Below are 24,359 nucleotides of genomic sequence, written 5' to 3'. Positions count from 1 at the left end.
CTCCTCTCCTCTTCTCTCTTGGCAACAGGTCTGTGCACAAACTACTTTAGTGTTTGCTCAAACTCTCCTTTGCAGCTCTGTTTCTCAGTGTTTTGAATTCCCCTTGTTTTGAACAGAATAGTGGAGAAGACCTCAGGAGGGTTGGTATTCCCTGTTACCCTAAGTTAGTAGTACTCACGAGCTCCACTTCTTCCAGCTTGCATGTCCTTTCCCTGATAAGGACTGTCTTGTGGCAGTAGCTTCACTCTCTTATGCCCTTTCTGACCCAGAGTCAGGATCAGGTTCCCCAGTGACCGTCTGGGAAAACACATCATGCCTTCAGTATACACCAGTGGACAGCTGAGGACCAGACTGGCAACATCTTTTCTTTTCTCTAATTCTTCCCCTTAACCCTTGCAGCAAGAGCCAAGGTTCCTGTAGGCCCTAGAGTGGGGTAATCTACTTCATGTTCTTCTACATGCTCCTTATAGGACCACCTCCAGGGAGGAAGAAATAAGGCTCCCCTCTTAACTCAAAGTTTTAAACTTCCCTCCAAAAGCTCAAGCTTCAACGCAGTTGAATCATTTCCTTAGAATAGATCTCACTTACTTAGATTTGATTGGCACCTTTGTGGAGCAAGAGCCCAGAATGTTCTCTTTCAACTGCAAGGAAAACACATTTTTTGTATCTTTTCACATAGATGTTAAGTACATTGTACAAGTGACCAGTGTTGCCAGGTGGGCGGTTTTACCGCCCAATTGGGCGGTTTTCCGCGACCCGCCGCGGGAAATTTTTGCCCGCGGAGGGTTGCGGTTTTTTTGGCTGCTTTTTGGTCTTTTGGGCTGTTTTTTGGGCGTTTTTTCCGGCCGCGGGGGCGGGGTTAGTGACGTTTTGGGCGGGGCCGATGACGGGGGAGGCGGGGCTGATGACGGGGAGGCGGGGCTGATGACGGCGGGGGCGGGGCTGATGACGCGGGGGTGGGGGTGTCAGGGGCGGGGTTTGAGTTTGGGCAGGTTTTGGGCTAGATTTAGGCTGGTTTGGGTGGGAAAAAAATTTTCCACCTGGCAACCCTGCAAGTGACAATGTGCGGTAATTCCCATGTGCTTATTGCAGTGTGCAGTCCACACCCATTCTCTCCTCATAATTGCCCAGTTCCCGCCCTCTAACATAGCATGTGCTGTCATGTCACTGTGGTAAGTTACTGTACTAATTTGTATGTTAACTGCTTAATGTACTTTTACTAAAAGGGCTCCTAAGAAAACGGAGTTGCTGATACATATCCAGCTCATTAAAAGAAAAATGGCTGATGATAATATTTATGGCAGCTGGAAAAGCTCTTGTGTCTTGTGGCTCCGCTTAACAAGTTCTAATCCTTCCAAGAAAAGCCTTAAATATGCAGTGCATTCTCTGGAATGTTAAAGGAGTGGTGAGGAAAGAAATATAGTAAATATCACCCAAGAGATTACTTTCACAGTAGCCTACTACTGGGTTTATTTAAGGACAAATAATACCTATCATTTTCTTAAGTTTCATTTAGGTCTCAGTTCACCCAAAATCCTTTTGGCCTTTGTAGAGTAAATAACAGAAAAATTCCAAATACTGACTGTTAAAGCTGTTATTCAAGATAAATTTGGCATGAAAGAAAATATTCATCACAGCATGAAAAAAGTTATTCAGTGTACTCAGGAAGGAGATCCACAGTGATACCTTATGAATGTCCTGCTCCCCCTTTCCCTGATCCACAAACATTAATTTCTTCTATGTTCATAGATACTTTTCATTCTCCTCCAGAAACTTTCATACGCTAATATATGTATTCCAGCACCAAGCTGGCATAAGTCCAACATTGAGTATCGCTTTTATTCTTTCAGCTTGTTTTGCCTCTTTTGAGAAAATAGGAAAATGCTTGAGATTCTTTTTAGCTGTACCAGATAACACTCAAAAGAACATATAAGTATTGCCGTACTGGGACAGACCGAAGGTCCATCAAGCCCAGTATTCTGTTTCCAACAGTGGCCAATCCAGGATACAAGTACCTGGCAAGATCCCAAAACAGTACAATGTTATTTTATGCTGCTTATTCTAGAAATAAGCGGTGGATTTTCCCTAGGTTCATCTTAATAATGGCTTATGAACATTTCTTTTAGGAGTTATCCAAATCTTTTTTAAACCCCACTAAGCTAACTGCTTTTACCACATTCTCTGGCAACGAATTCCAGGGTTTAATTACATGTTGAGTGAAGAAATATTTTCTCCAGTTTTAAATTTACTACTTTGTATCTTCTGGCGTGCCCCCTAGTCCTAGCATTTTTGGAAAGAGTAAACAAGCAATTCACATCTACCTGTTCCACTCTACTCATCATTTATAGACCTCTATCATGTCTCCTCTTAGCCATCTTTTCTCCAAGCTGAAGAGCCGTAGCCGCTTTAGCCTTTCCTCATAGGGAAGTAGTCCAATCTCCTTTATCATTTCCGTCGCCCTTCTTTGTACCTTTTCTAATTCCACTATATATTTTTTGAGATGTGGTGACCAGAATTGCACACAGTGTTCGAGGTGCTGTTGCACCATGGAGTCATACAAAGACAATATAACATCCTCATTTTGTTGTCCTTTCCTTTTCTAATTATAACTAACATTCTATTCCTTAGCGTATGCAGCAGATGAACCCAGGAATTGGTGGGTTGTGTCCATCTACCAGCAGGTGGAGATTGGTATCACTGCCTTCAGCTTTGTAATATCTGACAGCTTCTCTCCTTTTCTAATTATAACTAACATTCTATTCCTTAGCGTATGCAGCAGATGAACCCAGGAATTGGTGGGTTGTGTCCATCTACCAGCAGGTGGAGATTGGTATCACTGCCTTCAGCTTTGTAATATCTGACAGCTTCTCTCCTTCACTTCAGTATATTTCTATCTCTATCAGGTGGTAGACGGTGTCTCTGCAGCTCCTGGATTTGTCTCTTGGGCCTGCTCCCGGGTCTTTTAGCCAGTTAAGCTTAGAGGATGTTTGGGCTCTGTGCCAATTTTAGAGGTATACCTGGTGGCCTGAGTCTCTGCTTCTCCCCGTGGTCCCTTTCCTCCCAGAGTTTGGATTGTTGTTTGGACTGTAGCCTTCCTCACTAAATAAATAAATAAATAAAACATCTCTAGTCCACAACAGACCTCTGTAATCAGCTGTTGTGGGGGGTGGGGGAGAGCAACTTGTGACACAGGCTCTGCTGCTGCAACAGGGCAGCAGGTTGCTAGGAGGAGCCTTGGCAGTAGTCTCCAATAGGCCTCACTGTCTGTGGTGAGTTAAGATTTTCTTATAGTTCCTGTGTTGGTTAAAAGCTGTTCCTGGTGTGGGAAACAGTGAACAGCATCAGAGCAGGGCTCCTTATGTGTTGGCCCTGTGAAAGGGCCTATTTCATATTTTATTTACAGACTTTTTGGTCCCCTCAGTTTTTTCTCTGAGGGCAATTGCTTAAACACCCTGAAAGTTTCCTTCACTTCCTTTGTGCAACTCTTTATATTAGCAGTATAGGTATTGTCTACGGGGACACCACCCTGATCCCCTCTGAAATTGGAAGCTTGGCAGGGTTGGGCCTGGTTTTTACTTGGATGGGAGGTTGCCTGGTAATATCAGGGATGCTGTAGGTTTTCTTTCTTTTTTTTTTTTTTCTGCACCTTTAGAAGGGAGTTTCTAGGCTTAGTGCCTTTGGCTCCATGTTTCTTCTGTGAGAAATGTTACATATTGTTATTTTCTGAGGCTCCATGTTTCTTCTGTGGGAAATGTTACATATTGTTATTTTCTGAGGCTAGTGCTCTGGTATCCATGGTAACCATGGAACCTCAGTGCTGCCATAGGGGCACTATCTCCAGGTGCAGTAGTTTCAGCAAATATTTTTTTCTGGAAGATGGCTGGCTTTCAACCTGTAAGTTACAGGTTTAAGGCTGGTTTGTGCTAGGGGCGTAGCCAGACTTCTGTGGGAGGGGGGTCCAGAGCCCGAGGGGAGGGGGCACATTTTAGCCCCCCGTCTTTGCCGCCCCCTCCTGTCGCGAACCCTCCCCTGCCGCCGCCTACCTTCGCTTTTGCTGGCGGGGGACCCCAATCCCCGCCAGCCAACGTCCTCTCCGTCCTCCTGCAGTCAAAAAAGTCTTCTTCCTTCAGTTGCATGCTGACGTCGTGCAGGACATCAGACTCAGAGAACAGAACGTTCTGTTCTCTGAGTCTGACGTAGGACGTCAGCATGCAAAAGAAGGAAGAAGACTTCTTTGACTACAGCAGGATGGAGAGGACGTCGGCTGGCGGGGATTGGGGTCCCCCGCCAGCAAAAGCGAAGGTAGGCGGCGGCGGGAGGGGGTCCAGGCTGAAATCTACGGGGGCCCAGGCCCCCTCAGGCCCCACGTAGCTACGCCTCTGGTTTGTGCATCATATTAGAAGCTGTAGCCCTCGCCTCCTTTTCATATGGGGCATATTTTACTTCACTGTCCCATACTGCTTGCCTTGACAAGCAGTTCATTGCATAGCTGGGACAGCTTACACTATGCTACAGTGCCAGAGGTTAGCTGTGGTGATTTCCCACAGCAGCTCTGCTCTTCTAGAATTGCACTTTGACACTGGTCAAACTTGCATACCAGTTCCAGCTTCCACTGTATCTGTGGCACCTCTAGTTAGCTGTATGATGCAGTGTCTCTAAGGCTTTTATTGCACTTTTGCATTTTTTCTTTCTATTGGACAGCTAGCTATGTTGCAGAGCTACTTCAATTTAGCATTCTTCCCTGCACTTCTCCTCTAGGAAGCGATTCTGCTCTTTCCTCTTTGGTCCCCTCATCTGTGGTTTCTCTGGTTGGCCGTTCTAGACCCTTATGTTCAGTTCCAGGCTTTACCTTTTGGCATGGCTACGGCTCCATTCACCTTTTCCTAGCTTTGGGAGTGTTGTGGCATTCTCCGCAAGGGTGGCATCAGAGTGTACCCGGCTCTAGACAAGTACAAAGAGTTAATCTTACCGGGTCTCGCTGTTGGAATCCTTGGGCTGGGTGGTCACCCTTCAAATGAGCCACTTTGTCCCGTCCCAGACAGCTCTGGCACGATTTTTTTTTTCTTGACCGAGGACTGGAGGATCTTCCTTCAGACTCGGGTGTGCAGTCTGCTCAGAGTGCAGAGTCCTTGGGCCTGGCAGTGCGTTCATGTCTTGGGCTCTGTGGCAGCTACCTTGGAGGTAGTGCCATGGATTGTGCTCACATGAGACATCTACAGCTTTCACTTCTCGGCAGTTGGTCTCTTGTGTCCCAGGAGTGTCAGCGCCATCTTTCGTGACTGTTCTCGGCACAGCTGCGCTTGAACTGGTGGCTCCGCAGTTCCTCCCTGTGGAGGGGATGCCTTGGCGCCTCCGCAGTAGATGGTGATGGTCACGGATGGAAGTCTTTTGGGCTGGAGAGCCCTTTGCTGCCTTCTTCTGTCTCCAGAGTGGTGGATGACATGGGAGACGATGTGGCAGATCTCCCGCCTGGACACATTTTTAGTGCTGTTCGTCTTCTAGCCTTTCAGGACTTGTTGCGGACCAGGCGGTGCTTGTGCCATCGGAAAACATGATGGCAGTGGCTTCTTCGACAGATTGGGACTCAGAGTCAGGCCTTGGCCACCAGGGCGTGTCGCTCCCATGGAGTGGTCAGAGACCATGTGTTCTGTTTCTCTGCAGCCCACTTTGCGGGCTTTTCCTATGGTGAGCTCTCTTTTTCTGCTTCTGTTCTCGGCGGAATGATTATTCTGCACCAGTGCTGCTTCAGTTTGGCCTCAGGTAGAGAGCTCCGGAGATAGATCTGATGGTGTCCAGGCTGGACACCGAGGTGCCTTCTTTCTTTTCTCATCGGAGAGAGGGTGATTCGGCAGGGCTGTTTTTTCAGCTGCATCTTTAGCTGGAGGATGTTCTTCAATAATGTTTCCTCTGTAGCCTCTCCGCGGTCGAGTTCTTTTTGGATCGCTCTCCACCGGGGTCAAGTCATCCTGGTAGCTCCAGATTGGCCATGGTGCCCTTTGGTATGTGGATCTGGTGTGGCTCCTGGTGGCACCTCTGTTTCAAATTCCACTTGACTCAGGGTCCGTTACAGAGTGGAAGATTCCTTTTGCTTTGGTTTTACAGCCTGGGTTTTTTGAGAGGTTGACTCTGAGGAACAGAGTTCTTCAGACACAGTGAATACTGCTCAATTGCGAGCTTTTTTGCGGTCCACTTCAACTTCATATTTTCGGATGTATAGGATTTTTTGAGGCATGGTTGCTACCCACACTTGGTCTCCATTGTGGGCTTCTGTTCCTCAGCGATTACTTTCTTTCTGCAGGACGGGTTGCAGAAGGAGCTGGTCTCTAATTCGCTTTGGGTGCAGGTGGTAGTAGCCTGCTTCTGGGAGAGAGTGTCAGGCTGTTCTCTTTGCAGAAGGCTTCGCTTAGGAGCTTACTCGCAAGCGGTGTTCTTGGTTGCTAATTCTTCAGCACGCAGAGTGTCTGAATTTTTAGTGCTGCCGTGCCGAGCTGCTTTTCTGCAATTTGCTGACTCTGGAGTGACCTTGCATACAGTTCCTCCTCTTCTCACTGGCTGTGGCTTGGCCTTTCTTCTTTATTAGCCTCTCTTTCTTCCCTCCTTTCGGGAAGGGGATTTTTATGCGGAGTACGCAGAGCTTTGTCTTCTGGATGTTCGGAGGGTTATCGTCTGGCATTTGCAGATGTCACATGTTTTTCAGCGTTTTGATCTTCTCTTTGTCCTTCTAGCTGTTCTTGCCATGGGATGGCAGCCTCTAATCCGGATATTTCTCGTTGGATTGCAGACACTTTGTTTCTATGGAGTTTTTCAATAGAAATCAAACAAAATAAAACATGGAAAAGAAAATAAGATGATACCTTTTTTATTGGACATAACTTAATACATTTCTTGATTAGCTTTCGAAGGTTGCCCTTACTACTACTACTACTTAACATTTCTAGAGCGCTACTAGGGTTATGCAGCGCTGTACAATTTAACAAAGAGAGACAGTCCCTGCTCAAAGAGCTTACAATCTAATAGACAAGTGAACGGTCGGTCCGATAGGGGCAGTCAAATTGGGGCAGTCTGGATTCACTGAACGGTAAGGGTTAGGTGCCGAACGCAGCATTGAAGAGGTGGGCTTTAAGCAAAGACTTGAAGACGGGCAGGGCCCTTCTTCGTCAGATCGGAAATAAGCAAATGTGCTAGCTGACAGTGTATATAAGTGAAAACATTCAAGCATTTCTATGACAGTCTGACAGGGTGGGAGGATGGGGGTGGGTAGGAGGTATGCATAGGGACATCAAAGCATATCATTGATATTCTAACAGGATGGGTGTGGATAGGTGAGGGGTGGGGTGATCAACAGCTTTATGGTTTATAATGGGGAGGGTAGATATTGCTTGGATACAAACTTGTTATCCTTTTCATCGGGCATCTAAATATTTGAAATATGTGGATGTGAGTTGACAGCTAAGAGGGGAGACCTTTATAGTGCTAATTACCCATCTTTGTTGCAGGCGAGTTGGGGCGATCTAGGGTTCAAGTGGTCAAAATGATGGTGCTACCTAAGCTCTTGTATTTGCTTGCGGCACTCCTTATATCCTTACCAGATTCATTTTTTGTAGTGTCCGTCGTAGAATTTTTGTATATATTTGGAAATGTAAACCACCACAGGTACCCAGGTCTGTGATGTTTCAACCCAAGGTCCGGGAAGAGATGGCAGTTCCCAATTTTAGAAGCTATTATTTTGCGGCCCAAATGAAATATTTGGTGGTTTGGCAGAATACACAAGAGTTGGATTAAGATAAAACAGCATATGATGTAGTTAAGACCTCTTGCATGGGTTCCCTGTTTTTTTTTTTTTTTTGTTACATTTGTACCCCATGCTTTCCCACTCATGGCAGGCTCAATGCGGCTTACATGGGGCAATGGAGGGTTAAGTGACTTGCCCAGAGTCACAAGGAGCTGCTTGTGCCTGAAGTGGGAATCGAACTCAGTTCCTCACGACCAAAGTCCACCACCCTAACCACTAGGCCACTCCTCCACCTGTATGTCATGTATGTATGTATGTCACCTGTATGTCACCTGTGGGTGACATACAGGTGATATGTAAACAAGTTAGCCCCATTATGGCCCTATCATTAGACATCTGGCTATGCACTAGAAAGCATTTCTTTCGTGAGAGGTGCTACTTTCAAGCTACTCCCGTTAGGATGGTGGAGGGGTTTACACCAGGTCAGTCTAATCTCCTATATGGTCATTGGGCTGGCTCAGGCTTGATGTAGTTAGGTCAATTAGTTGATGAGGGAGTTATGTTCCTCTTCTCTGACTTGGAAGAAGAATGTGGCTTGACAAAGGAGGACTTTTATCACTACAGACAAGTATATGACGTTATACTACATTGATCATTTGGATTTCTTAGGAAGGAAACTACTCTCTTAGGGGGGGCTATGCAAGGCAGGAGCGGGAGAGAGGCTGCATTTCTATATTTTACTGGGCTTTGCTACAACAAGATACTCCCCCTATTAAATATGTTAGGAGTTAGGAGAGATTGTTGGGGAAGGATTATTCTACACAAGAATGGGAGAGAATATTACAGGGTTAGTTAAAGTCTCGATAGCGAGCAATATGGTAGAAAATGGATATAAAATGTTGTATATGTGGTATCTTACCCCAGAGCTTTTACATACTATTGATCCATCTTCATCTGCTCAATATTGGCATAATTGTGGGCAACGGGGCACCTTTATACATATATGGTGGGACTGCCCCCATGCTCAGATGTTTTGGTTAATGGTTTTTGGACTACTTCAAGATATTTTAGGCATACCGGTGTCCGCAAATATGGGTTACGAGTTATTACATATCAAACCTTTGGAGCTGCCAAGAAAGTATTGCAAACTGACTTTTGATATCATGACGGCTGCGTGTTTAGCCACCTAACTGTCCTGTGGGGGTGGGGTGGGGGGATTAGTTCTTAGGGTGCTTATTTGGGTTTTGCCTCGAGATTTAAGTTGACATTGTACCAAAGAATCATGGTATGACTTTTGTAAATGCAGGCAATTTGATTTGTATAACATTATCTTGTTCTTTTGCTATATTTGATAAAACCTTAATTAAAAACAAAATGATTGCTTGCATCCCTTACAGTTTGGTTTTAGACCATTTCATTCAACTATTTTATTAGTAATCATATGAGAGGCAAAATTACTACTTGCCCAGGGCAAAGCTGCAATATTATTGCAATTTGATCTTACTGCTGCCTTTGATACGGTGGACCATGATATTTTATTGTATAAACTGAGTCTGCTAGGTATAACATTGAGCCTGCAACTAGCGGGAAAATGTGGGGTATAAATGTGTTAAATAAATAAATAACATGCAGGGTATTAGATTGGTTTAAGGCAGCTTTTCCCAAACTGTGTGCTGTGGCACCCTGGTGCACTGCAGTGCACTCACTGGTGTGTCGCGGGAAATCTTGAACTCCTTCCCACCTGAACTCCGCTACTGAGGACAGCAGCGGCAGAAAATCAAATACAAAAAAAAAAAAAGCAAGTGCAGGACTGCAGCAGCATTCAAGCATGTGCTGTCAGTTCTTCCGGTCCTCTGCCCCCGGAACTGGAGTTGGGAGCCGACATCACATGCCTGAAGGCTACTGCAGCACTGCGCCTTTTTTTTTTTTTGTCACGGCCACAGGGGACAAGGGAGCAGGAGGTGTCTGGGACTTTCAGAGGTGACTGCCAAGGAGCCTTAGTCTTGCTTTGAAAATGCACCTCAATGTGTGCCTAATGAAAACAGGAGACCGGATGACATCAAAAAGTTGAAGTTAATAGGTCAGTCTCTGTTTACCTTCCCATTCAAAAAACAGCAAGCAACCTATGAGCTATTGCATCCGAGTTGTCTTTCTTTATTGTTGGTAGCATTTTTAATTTAATCTCACTTGTAGGTAGCATTTTTAAATTTAATCTCACTGGCTTGTGCAGCATACAGATGTACAAGGATCTAGTATGCATTGTGAGTTTGAATATTTTAGGAGGTAATATTTTACTGTTCCATGGGTTGGTAGTTGGAAGGAAGACCAGATTCTGTTGGTGGCTATTCCTGTATGTGCTTCTGACTGTTTTTTGTAAATATCTTGATGGTTGGCTTTTAATTTGAGGACTCCTTCCCTGATTTTAACTATTTTTTGTTTGAAAAATGTAGCCAGTTGGTCTGCTGTTGGTGGAGACTCTGTGGTTGTGGTTATTTCACATGCAAGGTCTGGCTCCTTCTTGATACAGTTTAATTTCTGTCTACTTATTTCTATTTCTAGTTTGCATTCACTTATTATACCTGTGTTCTGTGTGTATGACCCAGACCAGATATTCTTTTAGCATGAATTTTCTATTTTGAGATCAGTAGTAATTTGACTTGTTCAGTTTTCCCAATACTGAAGTTCTATGGCCCACTGTAATATTTAGGGCACTATCCTTTCGAAGGTGGGGTCTTTGTTTTAGAAATTTGTGTTGGCATGGTAGATTTGCTGTTGCTACTGATTGACTTTTTTTTTGTACAGTTGCATTACTTCACAATATGCCTGGTATTGAAAGGGTATTTATTTATTATTAGCATTTATTTACCACCTTTTTGAAGGAATTCACTCAAGGCGGTGTACAGTAAGAATAAATCAAACCTTAGCAATAGACAATTGCAACAGTAAAAATATTCAAATAACAATACGTGGAGGGGCATAATTGAACGCGAACGCCCATCTCCATGGGCGTCTATGTCCGAGAGGGGTACGTGAAGGGGCGGGACAGACCGTATTTTTGAAATAAATGGTTTTTTTTTCGATAATATGGTTTGTGCCGGGCAAATGCATCGGATTTGTGTGGATTTGAGCTGGGCGGTTTTGTTTTTCCAGCGATAATGGAAACCGAAGGCGCCCAGCTCAAAAACGAACAAATCTAAGGCATTGGGTCGTGGGAGGGGCCAGGATTCGTAGTGCACTGGTCCCCCTCACATGCCACGACACCAACCAGGCACCCTAGGGGGCACTTGTAAAAAGTTAAAAAAAAAAATTAAATACTTCCCAAGTCCATAGCTCCCACCCCTTGGGTGCTGAGCCCCTCAAATACCCTCAAAACCCACTGCCCACAACTCTACACCATTACCATAGCCCTTATGGCTGAAGGGGGGCACCTACATGTGGGTACAGTGGGTTTTGGGGGCGGATTGAAGGGCTCCCATTTTCCAGCAGAAGTGTAACAGGTGGAGGGGGGGATGGGCCTGGGCCCACCTGCCTGAAGTGCACTGCACCCACTAACAACTGCTCCAGGGACCTGCATACTGCTGTGATGGAGCTGGGTATGGCATTTGAGGGTGGCATACAGGCTGGGAAAAAAGTTCTTAAAGTTTGTTATTTTATGGTGGGAGGGGTGTTAGTGACCACTGGGGGAGTCAGGGGTGATCATCCCCGATTCCCTCCGGTGGTCATGTGGTCATTTAGGGTACTTGTTCGTGAAAAAAAGGTCCAAAAAATGATCCAAATTCGTGGTAAAAACGCCTTTCTTTTTTTGATTATCAGCCGAGGTCGCCCATCTCGCCTTGGCCGATAACCACGCCCCAGTCCCGCCTTCACCATGCTTCCGACACGCCCCGTCTACTTTGCCCGTTTCTGCGACAGATTGCAGTTGAAGACGCCCAAAATCGGCTTTCGATTATACCGATTTGGGCGCCCATGGGAAAAAGGCGCCCATCTCCCGATTTGGGTCGAAATCTGGGCGCCCATCACTTTCGAAAATAAGGCGGAAAGTATGGCATAGAGGCGTATTTTCAAAGCACTTAGACTTACAAAGTTACATAGGTTACTATGGAACTTTGTAAGTCTATGTGCTTTGAAAATAGGCCTAATAGTATATTACTCACGATGTCAACACAATATGTAATAAAACATTTTGATAGACAGCGTAGGATATAAGCAAAGATAGAACATATAGATAGGTAAGAGTAAGAAGAGTTAGAAAATAAGGAGACTAATTTAAAGAAAGTTGCACATGAGGTCAGAGAGGTGATTAAATATCTCTGCTAGGGTAGGCGTTGATAAGCACTGTTGCTGTCTTGTGGGGAAATGTCCTTGCTCTGGTCTGCACCCATTGTTGGGGTAGGGCCAGGGGGTTGTGTTAATGCAGAATCTGTTTGGCTTTAATACTGTATGGGGGAGTCATACAGTATGGACTAGATTCAGTAAATGGGTGCCAAAAAAGGTGCGCCAAGTACTATTCTATTATTTGTCTTCCTATTTGGGTGCCTTTTATATATTAGTGCGTAGTGCTGGATCCGTGCCCAGTTTTGGACAGAAGGATTTACACCAACTGAAACCAGGTGTAAATCCTTATGCGTAAATTAGGTGTGGATCCCCCAAATTCTGTAATACTGCACATATCTTTAGTAAATGCCCCTGACCCGCCCATACCTCTCGCATGGTCATGACAGTAGCATACTAAAAGATTTGTCCTGAATCTTTACAGACTAGCACTTAGCAAAATGCATGTGCAAATCCTGATTGGAGCAAATTAACTGCAATAATTGGTTGTTATAGGCTATTGCTCATTAACACCAATTATCTGCTCATTTATTAAATTGTTACGTGTGCAACTGACCTTATTCTATAACTTGCATATGCAATTTTCTGATATTAGGGGGTATGTGTTTTATGAATCAAAGCAATTACATAGATTCTTAAATGTCCTATAGCTCTTTCTATTTGTAGTTAATCTCTGGATTAGAATATTAAGCAGTAGATAATGGCATGGTTTCATTGATTTAATTGGAAAGCTTTTTTTGCTTTTTTAGGTTTGTATTTGGGTTTCAATCTTGCCCTTTTTGGGGGGTGGGGTTGCCCTCCCCTTTATCATCTTCTTATTCTTTGTTTTCGTACAATTAATAATTTTCACTTGATTTGATTTAATGTCCCTCCCAAATCAAGCCACCCACCCCACCAGAGGGCCTTCCACCCCTCTCAAAAGGGTGTACCATGTGATTTCCTGGTGGTCCAAAGGAGATTGGGCAGGAGCTATCCCCAGTAGCTCCTGCCCTGGCCAGCGTCTTATCCAATATGGCACCCCTAGTGATAGTCTCAAACTACTACCACTAGGGCAGTGGTTCCCAAACCTATCCTGGGGGAACCCCAGCCAGTCACATTTTTTGGATATCCACACTGAATATGCATGAGAGAAATTTGCATGTAAGGAAGTAGTACATTCAAATCAATTTCATGAATATTTTGTGTGAATATCCAAAAAAAACCTGACTGGCTGGGGTCCCCTAGAACAGGTTTGGGAATCACTGTGGTGGTGGGGTGGGGGGTGGGGGGGAGAATCATGTTCACGTATAAGGAAACATGATCTCCTAACGGTAGTAATGAAGACTGCCACTAGGCAAGCTATGTTGGATATGGCGCTGGCCAGAGCAGGAGTGACTGAGAATTGCTTCTATGCGATCACCACTGGATCAGTAGAGAATCACATGGTAGATCCTTTTGGGGGGGGGGGGGGTGTGGAGGTCTTGCTTTGGGGTGGACATGATCCATGCTTCTAGGTTGTTGGAATAACGCTGCTTGTGAGGTGGCTCGCAAGCAGTGTTATTCTTTTACCACTGGATTCAACAACCTGCAGAACTGTTATCCTGCAAGTTGCTGAATCCTGTGGTAAATCAAAGTTCAGTAGATGCTCATGTTTTACCGCACCTTGATAACTTCCCCTCCAAAATTGTGAATACATAGAATACTGATTATACATATTATCTGCTGGTTAAGATACTGCAATACATTTTTGCTACTAAGATTTCAGGTGTGTAATTATTCTATATTAGATAATCTGAAAGTGCTTGTTTTTTTTTAGTATTGTCCGTTATAATTGATAGCCATGTATAGCCATGTTTTAACTGCAAGTTTCATGGATGTGAAAAGATTCTTTTTAATGCATCTTTCAATATAGGGATGCTCTGTTAGACTTAAGAGAAAAAAAACTGTAGGAATTTGATTAAACTACTGTATCAGCATGAAGTTAAGAATAGTTAAATAATTTTGATTTTTATTTGGTAGAGCAATAGGCTCTGTAAAGTTGAAAATTACTCTTGACTACTCAGCTGTTACTTAAATTGCGTCATTATGTATGGAATACAGATTTTGCATGGATTAAATGGAATATATGTAATAAACACTAAAGGAATCTCTCAGCACTTTTACCGTAAGCTTGTCTTTTTTTTTTTCAGGTTGACCCCCTGTTTACAGTGCCTGCCCCTCCACCACCGATTCCCAGCAGCATTACACCTCAGATTCTGCCTTCTTACTTTTCCCCATCTTCATCTAATATCGCAGCACCAGTAGAACAGCTTTTGGTACGGACTCGTTCAGTAGGTGTAAATACTTGTGAGGTTGGAATAATAACAGAACCTGAATGCCTTGGACCCTGTGAGCCTGGAACCAGTGTGAACTTGGAAGGAATTGTGTGGCATGAAACTGAAGAAGGTATGTTTTGATTTCTTCTGTATTTAATATTTCTGCGTTGACATGTGATTAGGTAATGGGGCAATGAGAAATTATTCATGAATGGCAATAGTGTATTGATAAACTTATAACGAGTTTAAATGTGCTATGACTCTAGTGGCTTATTGAAATGTAGTACCCATTTGCTTTGTAGTTTAGAGATTGTGTGATCTTTTTGTATGCTTTTCTGTTTTAGTTTTTTGTTATAGGAATGGAGCATGACAGCTAAAAAAAACCAACTTTCTACTATTTAGCAACAGCTTCATCTTCTTAATGGTTCTCTATATTTGCACTAAACATATACACAGAAATCTACTGAAGAAAATAGTAAGGAATAAAAAGATTTAAAAAACATTGAGAGCCTGAGGGGGTTTGTAAGGATTATTCAGTGATACTATCCAGATAGTACTGCCAAATATCCCTGGGTAGCCAAGGCTGAAGGATAAGCTGCATCAGTTATCCAGATACTTCCCTTTGAATAGTGGGCCGTGAATATCCAGGGATATTTAGCAGTATTATATGGGCAGTGCCACTGAATATCCGTACAAACCTCCTCAGCATAATATGTGGGCAATGCTATGGCAGAGCTGCCAGTTATACAGCTAGCAGTGATCTTCTAGTCATATAGCTGCTTTCTGGATAAATTTAGGACGTCTTAAAAGGCAGGAGATTTTAATAGTATATATTGGTGGCATATGGTTTGACTAACTTACAAATTCAAACGGGGGAAAAAAAGGTCTAATAATGGTGTTATAGCTCAATAATGGAAGCCAGTAGAGAATTTCCTTGGTAAAGATAGAATCCATTGCATCTTCATGCTGTTTATGTAATCTTTTCTCTTTTGGTTTGAGTTAGAGTTTTTTTTTTTAATTTGGTTTTTGTGTGTGATTATACACCTGTGGAGTACTGCAAGATTCTGCCCTTTCACTAGTTCTTTTAAAATTTTGTTATTGCACCTTTATTAACAATTATTCAAGAATTTGGAGTTAAAATGTATTGCTATGTGAATGATATATTAATAATTGCAAAACTAGGCCCTTTAAATTTAGATCTGACAGTAATACAAAGTTGTTTATCTGCAACTTCTCAATGGCTGGAGGAACATCATCTTGTCTTGAATATTGACAAAACTTAAACATGTTGGATTACTGGTCAAGGACCTCAACCTAATTCTAAGTTTGTTAAAGCTATTTCTTCAGTAGTTAGGTTTAGATATTGGGGATAACAGTGGCTTTGTAATTGATCTCTAATGATCATACATCTGAAGTTATTAAAAAAGGATTTTATTCAAGGTGGAAGATATTGTGTCCCATACAGAATTCCAATATTTTTGAATATATGGGCAAGAATAGATGATATGTTTAAGATTTCCAACATCTTTTTCACAGGTCCAGCATTTATTCGCACTGTTTTTTGGTTTTATTGTGTTCAATTTGGCAAGTTTGTTACTGTTAACTTGTTAAGCTGGCTAATTGCTTTATTTTAGCCATTTGTTATCATTTATAAAACACAATAAAAATATTGGAACTAAAAAAAAGGATTTTATACCTTGAGGTTATTGTGTTCAGTGCATGCATTATTTGTCTCTAGGGTTGATTTTGGTAGTGCAGTGTATGCTGGTGCCTCAAATTCTAACTTTAAACGTTTGCAAATGATGTAGAATGCCGTGCTTCAATTGCTAGGTCATTGTAGAAAATATGATCATATTACCCTGTTTTGTTTTGTTTTAAATACCACTGATTGCCCATAATGCATAGAATTAACTTTAAACTGTTGACTGTGGCCCATAAGGCATATTATGGTCAGAGTCCAAGCTATTTACATTCAGTGACCATTCCATATACTTCGGCTGTAATCCTGAGATCCTTGCAGGATCATAGGGGCAGAGCAGGAAGCCATAACCAGGTCAAGTGAATCACCCACCACATGATTAGGAGCAGAGATGTATTGGCTAAGATCTGATCAGGTAAAAAAAGAGGCACTGAGTGTCTTGCAGCAGCAGAAAGAAAAGTCAGAAAGCAGACACTGGAAGTCCAAACAGGCTCTTATTCATACAGTCCCAAACAGGTTCTTTATTTATACAGACCCGATGTGGCCACTTTTCGCCAGTTAGGCTGCATCAGAGGCAGAGACATAAAACAGCTAACAGAAAAATAAATAAAAAATGTTCCTTTAAACATAATTAAATAAAAAAATAAGTACACATACATACATACAAACAATAAATATGTATAAAAAAATAGCAAACTTTTGTATATGTTAATTAAAGGATTATATATATATTTTTTTACATAAAGCAAACAAAATGGCACATGGGGATCTTATGTTCAGAAACAAGTTGTTCCTAAAAAATGTATATCTAGAACAAGATGTCCAGCTTCTTACACAATCATAAAAATATATTCCTTTAAGTGTTAGTAAAAGATAAGTTCATGAAAATTATTCACTTTAAGAAAATGCTATGGCTAATTAAAATATTATTAAGATCGTATACATTTTGACTTAACATTGTTTCACCAATGAGGAGCTGAGTGCTGGAAATCTCGTTGATTGCAGTAGAGTTGCACCGCTGAGGCAAACTATATATTCATATACTAATAGTTAAATGATATGCTGGCTTGCTAAGTGAATTTGTGGTTAATATAACACTAGATTGACCTAAACAACACCTTATTATTGAGTGTTTTTTGACCAAGAAACTATGCATCTCTCAGAATTACATAGAGGATACCTTGACGATGAACTTGACTAGAAGCCTTTGTGAAACGGGTCCCCGTCGGGACCTTTGCCCACTATATGAGATTCTTGGCGCTACATAAAGAATTGTTATAAAAAGCCTATGGATATTGTCCTGTACAGATTTTGACCCTGTGGAATTGACAAATCTGTTCATAGCGAAATTATTTTGCTGTGCACCGCAAACTAAGTATTATTTTCTTGATTTTTGTTTGGTAGATATTATGATTGATAATTAAAGTTTTGAGAATTTTGGATCTACCTAACATTTTTGGGGGGAGGTTTTTCTAGACCGATAATTACTTTTTCTGACCAATCACACTAAATTGACTACGATAGATTGGAGCCTGACAATGTGGATCAAGGTCTTGATGAGGTCTTTTCCTCCCTATTTTTGAGAACTAGATATTGTGATTCCTGTATTTCCTACATATTTACCATAGTTCACATTTAGAATTGTTTTAATGTATGGTATTAAATTCCTTTTTCTTTTGTTGCTCATACGAAACTCAACAGAAGGCCCTCCATGTGCTTGATTCTTAGAACATGGCTGCTTGATTCTTAGAGCAGGGCTGGTCTAATTTATCAAGTGCTTCTAATTCAATGTGCAGAAAACCTACCATCCAGGATAGGATGGGCTGAAAGAACTTTGACACTCATTCAAGATGCATGTATGTGATCAGAGCGTAATCATGCTGACTGTGAGCACTGTAGTAGGATGCCTCCATGAGTCCTAAAGGACTGCCAGCACAGTAACTATGAAGAAAAGAAGAGACTCCTGCTGGCCCAGGAGAGAGAGAAAGAATGTCTTATCTACAGAGATTGACTGACTGACTACTACTATTACTACTAATAACATTTTTATAGTGCTACTAGCCGCACGCAGCGCTGAACACTTGACTACTTATGTTAATTGCTGTTTCCCCTTAAAAAGAGTTCAAAGTGATGTACAATAGAGGAGTACTTCTAGTACAAAACAATAAAAAGAATAAATAAAAACAAACAAATATCTTCTGCCAAAAAAATATGTTTTCTATAACTTCCAGAATTTCATATAATTCATTTCTGTCCTAATAACTAAGGGGTCCTTTTACTAAGGTGTGCTGAAAAATGGCCTCCGGTAGTGTAGACGCGTCTTTTGGGTGTGAACAGAATTATTTTTCAGCGTACCTACAAAAAATACCTTTTAAAAATTTTTACCAAAAATGGATGCAGAGCAAAATGAAAATTGCCTCGCATCCATTTTGGGTCTGAAACCTTACTGCTAGCCATCTCACACGCTAACCGGGCAGTAATGACCTACATGCGCCAAATGCCACTTGGCGTGTGTCCAATAAGCGTGTCCTAAAATAAAATAAAAATTATTTTTAGGAGGCGTGTATCGGATGCACACCAAAAATGAAATTATCATAGGAGCCACGCCAAGTGGTAACTTCATTTTGGCGCACGTTGGGCATGCGTAGGCGCTTACGCAGCTTAGTAAAAGTGCCCCTAAAGGAAGAGAATTATCACAACTGTGAACAGTGTTAAATATTCTGACAAATTGTATTGTAGTATGAAATAAAGGACAAAGCATTAGATGCCTAAATAATCTAGATGAAGAACCATAGAGAGATGTAGAAATCATAATCAATAATCGAGATGTTGTAGCATAAATTATTTGAAATAATATTCCAAACCCTTTAAATAAGATAACGCTCTGCAACCGGAAGCCAGTGCAGTGTCTTCATGTAATTAGAAACACTGGCGGACCTATTCAGTCTAAATATGAACCTAACAGCAGTTTCCTTGTCATCAAGCAGATGAAGCCATTACGTATGGGTTGTGTCCATCAACCAGCAGGGGGAGATAGAGAGCACTCAACTTTTCTCAGTGCCTCATGGCCAGCTAGCTCCACTGCCTCTTCAGTATTCCCTATCTCCCCAAGCAGGGTGGCTGCAGCTTCTTCGAGCTCCATCAAAAATCTGCCTGGGGGTGGCTCCTGGCTTGCCAGTTGTTAGCCGGGGTGTTAGAGTTGGAGTGGTCTGTCAACCGCCTGGAGTTGAAAGCAGTGTTTCTGGCTCTTCTGGCCTTTCAAGTGACCCTGGAAGGATTGGCTGTCCGAGTGATGTCGGACAACACGACAGCAGTGGCCTACATAAATTGACAAGGCGGCACTCAGTGCAGAGCTCTAGCCGCGCAGGCCGAACAAATTTTCCACTGGGCCGAGCTGCATCTACAGTCCCTGTCAGCAGCTCACATTGCAGGTCAGAGCAACGTGCAAGCCGACTATCTAAGCAGGCATCAGATCGATCCAGCGGAGTGGGAACTAGCAGACAATATATTCCTGCAGATATGTGCCAAATGGGGCAAGCCAGTGATGGATCGTATGGCGACCAGTTCCAATGCCAAAGTCCCATGCTTCTTCAGCAGACGGAGGGATCCTCGCTCTGCCGGGTTGGGTGCCTTGGCTCAACCCTGGCCCCTGGGCTTGCTGTATGTCTTCCCTCCGTGGCCCTTGATAGGGCGAGTGCTCCTGCGGATTTGACTGCATCCAGGAGAAGTGGTGCTCATCGCCCCGGATTGGCCCAGGAGGCCTTGGTATGCGGACCTCCGACAGATGCTGTTGGAGGCTCCTTTTCCGTTACCTCTGGTTCCGCACCTGTTGTCACAGGGTCCGGTGGCCATGGAGGACGCCTGCCGCTTTGGTCTTATGGCATGGAGATTGAGAGGGCGCAATTGAGAGATAAAGGCTACTCAAATAAGGTAATTTCCACTCTCCTGCAGGCCCATAAGCGCTCCACTTCCGTGGCTTATTCCAGGATTTGGCGCCAGTTTGAAGTCTGGTGTGTTTCAAGAGCGCTTTCTCCGTTGTGGGCTCCTGTCTCGCCGATTCTGGACTTTTTGCAGGATGGTGTACACAAAGGCTTGGCCTATAATTCCCTGCGGATGCAAGTGGCAGCATTGGCCTCCCTGCATGGCAAGGTTGAAGGCGTGTCCTTAGCTGCTCATCCAGATGTGGCACGGTTTCTTAGAGGGGTGCTTCGGCTCCGTCCTCCCGTGCGGGCACCCTGTCCAGCTTGGAACCTGGGGTTAGTATTGAAGGCCCTTCAGGGGGCTCCCTTTGAACCGCTTTGGCGGGCTTCAGAGAAAGATTTGACACTGAAGGCCGTCTTTTTAGTGGCCATTACCTCGGCGAGACGGGTGTCAGAGCTCCAGGCCCTGTCCTGTAGAGACCCTTTTCTGCAATTCTCAGAGTCAGGGGTCACGGTTCGGACCATGCCTTCCTTCATGCCTAAGGTGGTTTCAGCGTTTCACCTAAACCAGCCTGTTTTTCTTCCCTCCTTTGTTGAGGAGGAGTTTCCAGATTCATTTGGGCAGTTGCACCTTTTGGATGTGCGCAGGACTCTGTTGCAGTATCTGCGAATTACAAATTCTTTCAGGTCCTCTGATCATCTTTTTGTGCTGTTTGCAGGTTCTCGCAGAGGGTCTTCAGCGTCTAAAGCCACTATTGCCCGTTGGCTCAAAGAAGCTATCTTTTCAGCATATCTGCTGTCTGGCCGGGCTCCGCCTGAAGCCTTTAAGGCACATTCCACAAGAGCAATTTTCTCTTCCTGGGCGGAAACTGGAGCACTATCTCTTTATGAGATTTGCAGTGCTGCAACATGGGCTTCTAAGCTCTCTTTCGCCCGACATTACAGGCTGGATGTGGCTGCCAGGAGGGATGCGCGTTTTGGAGCACAAGTGCTAGCGCGTGGTGTGGCTTGTTCCCACCCTATATAGGGATTGCTTTGTTACATCCCATACGTAATGGCTTCATCTGGTTGATGACAAGGAAGGGAAACTTAGGTTCTCACCATGATAATTTTCTTTCCTTTAGTCATAGCAGATGAAGCCATGAGCCCTCCCTGTATGATTGTCTATATTGCAGTGATTCTGATTTTAGGTGCTGTTCTTGTTTCCTGAAGTTATATTCCTTCCTTGGGGAGTCGGAGAACAGTCTTCAGGATTCTTGTTACAGTTATAGGAGTATGAGTTCATTTCCTCCAGTTCATGTTTTGGGAGGATGAGTTTATTCCCTCCAGGAGGATGCAAGTATTCCCTCCGTTTATACAAAGTGGAGGACGAGTTTATTCCCTCCAGGAGGATGAGTTTATTCCCTCCTTTTTTGAGTTCATGCCCTTGTTAAGGGGCCATCATTCGCTGTGAGGAAAGTTCATGTTATTCCCATTGTGGTTTGCCATACTGCTTTGGAAGCTTCAAATACTGAAGAGGCAGTGGAGCTAGCTGGCCATGAGGTACTGAGAAAAGTTGAGTGCTCTCTATCTCCCCCTGCTGGTTGATGGACACAACCGATATGTAATGGCTTCATCTGTTATGACTAAAGGAAAGAAAATTATCTTGGTAAGAACCTAATTTTCCCTTCTGTATAAGCTGAAGTTTCTTTAAATGTTTGGCACCAAACCCCCAAATATAAAACATTAGAATAATCAAGATGGGGCAAAATCATCAATTGGGACCAAAAGAGCAAATGAATTCTTAGTAAAGTAAGCCCATATCCGTCTCAACTGCTTTAATTTGAAAAAGGTTTTGCTCCATAAATTGGTCTGGGAACCATAAGATAATTACGAATCAAGAATCACTCCCAGTACCCGGGATTCCGTTTCAACAGATAAAGTATTACTGTCTGGTAGTCTAATGAAAGAAGGTATGATACCTTAAACCATAAGATCTTAGTTTTATTAGGATTTAATTTTAATTTATTGAAAGAAACCCATTCATGAATTCTAGATATTGCACTGGTAATAGCATCTGGTAGTTCAGACATAATAATAGGGACTGGCAAAAGCAGTAACATGTCATCTGGATGACAGTAGGAATCCAGCTACAAAGGAGCAGAGCTAGGGTGGAGCCTCATCAGGGGTCTCCAAGCTTAAAGCACAGGTGTCTTTAGCACACTCGCATGTGTCTGAAATTAAATCAACCCTGATAGTGCCTTCTAAGGTGCTGGGTAAGTATATAAACTGCAGCGTAGATATTCCTTAGGGTGCATCCCCTAGCAAAAACCTATACAGGCACCTCTTTTGCTACTTGCACCATATAAAGGGCTCTGACCTGATAGTAGCACCGACTTCCATTTTGCTGTATCACCTCAGGCACTACGTAGGCCTTCCAGTACAGACAGAACAGCATCAACCAGTGCAAATGTACAAAAATCATTGTGCACCAATGTCACAAAACCAGCACAGATGTAATTTTATTTTCCAATTATAGTAGAGACATTTCCAGCACAATGATCAATGGTTCATTTTCCAGTAGCATGTACTCACAGTTCTTGTCATAGTAGTAAATGAGTCTTTTTCATCTGGTTTGCGCCCTTTACCTGAACAGCCATACTTATTGCTACAAAAGATGTTCAATGAATTTGTCAACAGCTGCTAGAAAGATCTCCTCTCTGTCTCTAATAGCTGAGCATAGTTGTATTTCATTTCATGGGTGCTGCTCTTTTGCAGAAAGATGCTTGTTTATCTCAGGATCCAGTAGACTCAAGCCACAAGCAGGACATTTTCTACCTCATCTGTTAGAGTTCAGAGTGCTCTCAAAGTGACTTAAAGGATTACCTAGATCTGAATTGCCTTCCCCTCTGACCCATCTTCTTCTCCTGCTCAAAATGAATCTCCCTGTGAAGCTATGTCTTGTCCAAGTTCCTGTCCAGAGAGATACCTTTTCCATTAAACCTGAACAAAGTTTTACATTTGGCCTCTTGAAATTCATAGAGGTGCCAAAGGCCTCTTACAATAACAAGGCTGTCCCTGCTAAAAATTCATCCTAAATCTATAAAGTTCATTCAGCACTTGGTTTCAATAAATTATTCCAGGGTGCAGTGTCATCCGCTCTACATGGTTCAATATATGCATGCCATCTTCAAAAGAGTGCAAAGGTTTTTGTCCAGTCTTTATCCCTAGTCACAGTCTGAATTGGCAGATAATCGTGGAACCCTTCTTATATACTCAGCATATGACATCTTCGATACCTCTTCAAGAATTTTTTTTCCCATTATTTCCAGATAACTTTAGTAGAGAGGTGTGGTAGCCGTGTTAGTCCACTTTTAAAGGTAATCAATAGAAATAAAACAAAATAAAACATGGAAAAGAAAATAAGATACTTTTTTTGTTGGACATAACTTAATATATTTTTTTATTAGCTTTCGAAGGTTGCCCTTCTTCGTCAGATTGGAAATAATCAAAAGTTGTTAGATGACAGTATATATGAGTGAAACATCAAACCATTTTAGTGACAGTCTATATGCTTGGAGACAGGGGATGAGTGAAACACCAAAGCATTTCAGTGACAGTCTAACAGGATGGGGATGGATAGGTGAGAGTTAGGGAGACAGGAGAGCAATACAATTTACAAGGCAATACAAATTTATGCTTTGTAATGGGCTAGAAAACCCAGATCTTTGTTAAGTCCTGTCTGGTGGTTATCAAAATATGTTTCTATTGATTACAGATAACTTTAGTGTCTGGTTGCATCTGGCCTTCACGTGGTTGTGCAGATTCAGTTAAGAGACGTATCATATACGGGCAATTCCCTTTTTGGTGAAAAAGGTAAGGAGACAGAACACTATGAAGGGCCACTGTTCTACTCTGTAGCACCTCTTCATCATACCCCACCACATACATCATCCTCAAGACAAACAAGTACATTCCATTATTACAGCTTTGTTCCCTTCACCAGATAACTACAGCAAGCCCGGTGTCAGACTTTTGCTAAGCCTTTCCAATGAAAAGGGGAACAGAAAAGTAAATAGCACCTGCAGAGCCAAAGCAGGTTTGGCCCATGGCCAATTTTCCTTTTTTTTTTTTTTCAGTTAACGGCAATGCACTAATGTTGCCATTAATGCATGGGTATTAAAAAAAAAAATTTCACTTGAGCACTTACTGACACCAATTTTGTAGACGATAAGGGCTCACACACTAATCTGCTAATCTGCATGGTAATGTAGCTGTGCTAACTGGTTAGAGCAGAAACATCCACTCTCTGCCCCCAGAAACGAACCCTCCATGATAAAATTAAAAACAAATTTTGCATGTGGTTTGCTTGCACAGATCAGGAAATTAAATGCCTGAGCACT

At 42.8% G+C, this 24,359-nt stretch overlaps 1 protein-coding gene across 5 annotated transcripts in view; it reads left to right on the top strand.

The window, feature by feature from the left end:
* Nucleotides 1-24,359, top strand: part of ZNF608 (zinc finger protein 608) — a 274,166-nt gene that overhangs the window by 87,002 nt on the left and 162,805 nt on the right. For all 5 annotated transcript variants that reach the window (XM_030193559.1, XM_030193562.1, XM_030193558.1 and 2 more), the window contains one exon: nt 14,233-14,488. In XM_030193559.1, coding sequence (XP_030049419.1) covers nt 14,233-14,488 — 256 coding nt within the window. The remainder of the gene's footprint in view (nt 1-14,232; nt 14,489-24,359) is intronic.

This window comes from Microcaecilia unicolor, chromosome 2, assembly GCF_901765095.1.
Source record: "Microcaecilia unicolor chromosome 2, aMicUni1.1, whole genome shotgun sequence".
Classification (NCBI taxonomy): domain Eukaryota; kingdom Metazoa; phylum Chordata; class Amphibia; order Gymnophiona; family Siphonopidae; genus Microcaecilia; species Microcaecilia unicolor.
The sequence above is the reverse complement of the archived record's forward strand: the minus strand, read 5'-3'. Positions and strand labels throughout refer to the sequence as shown.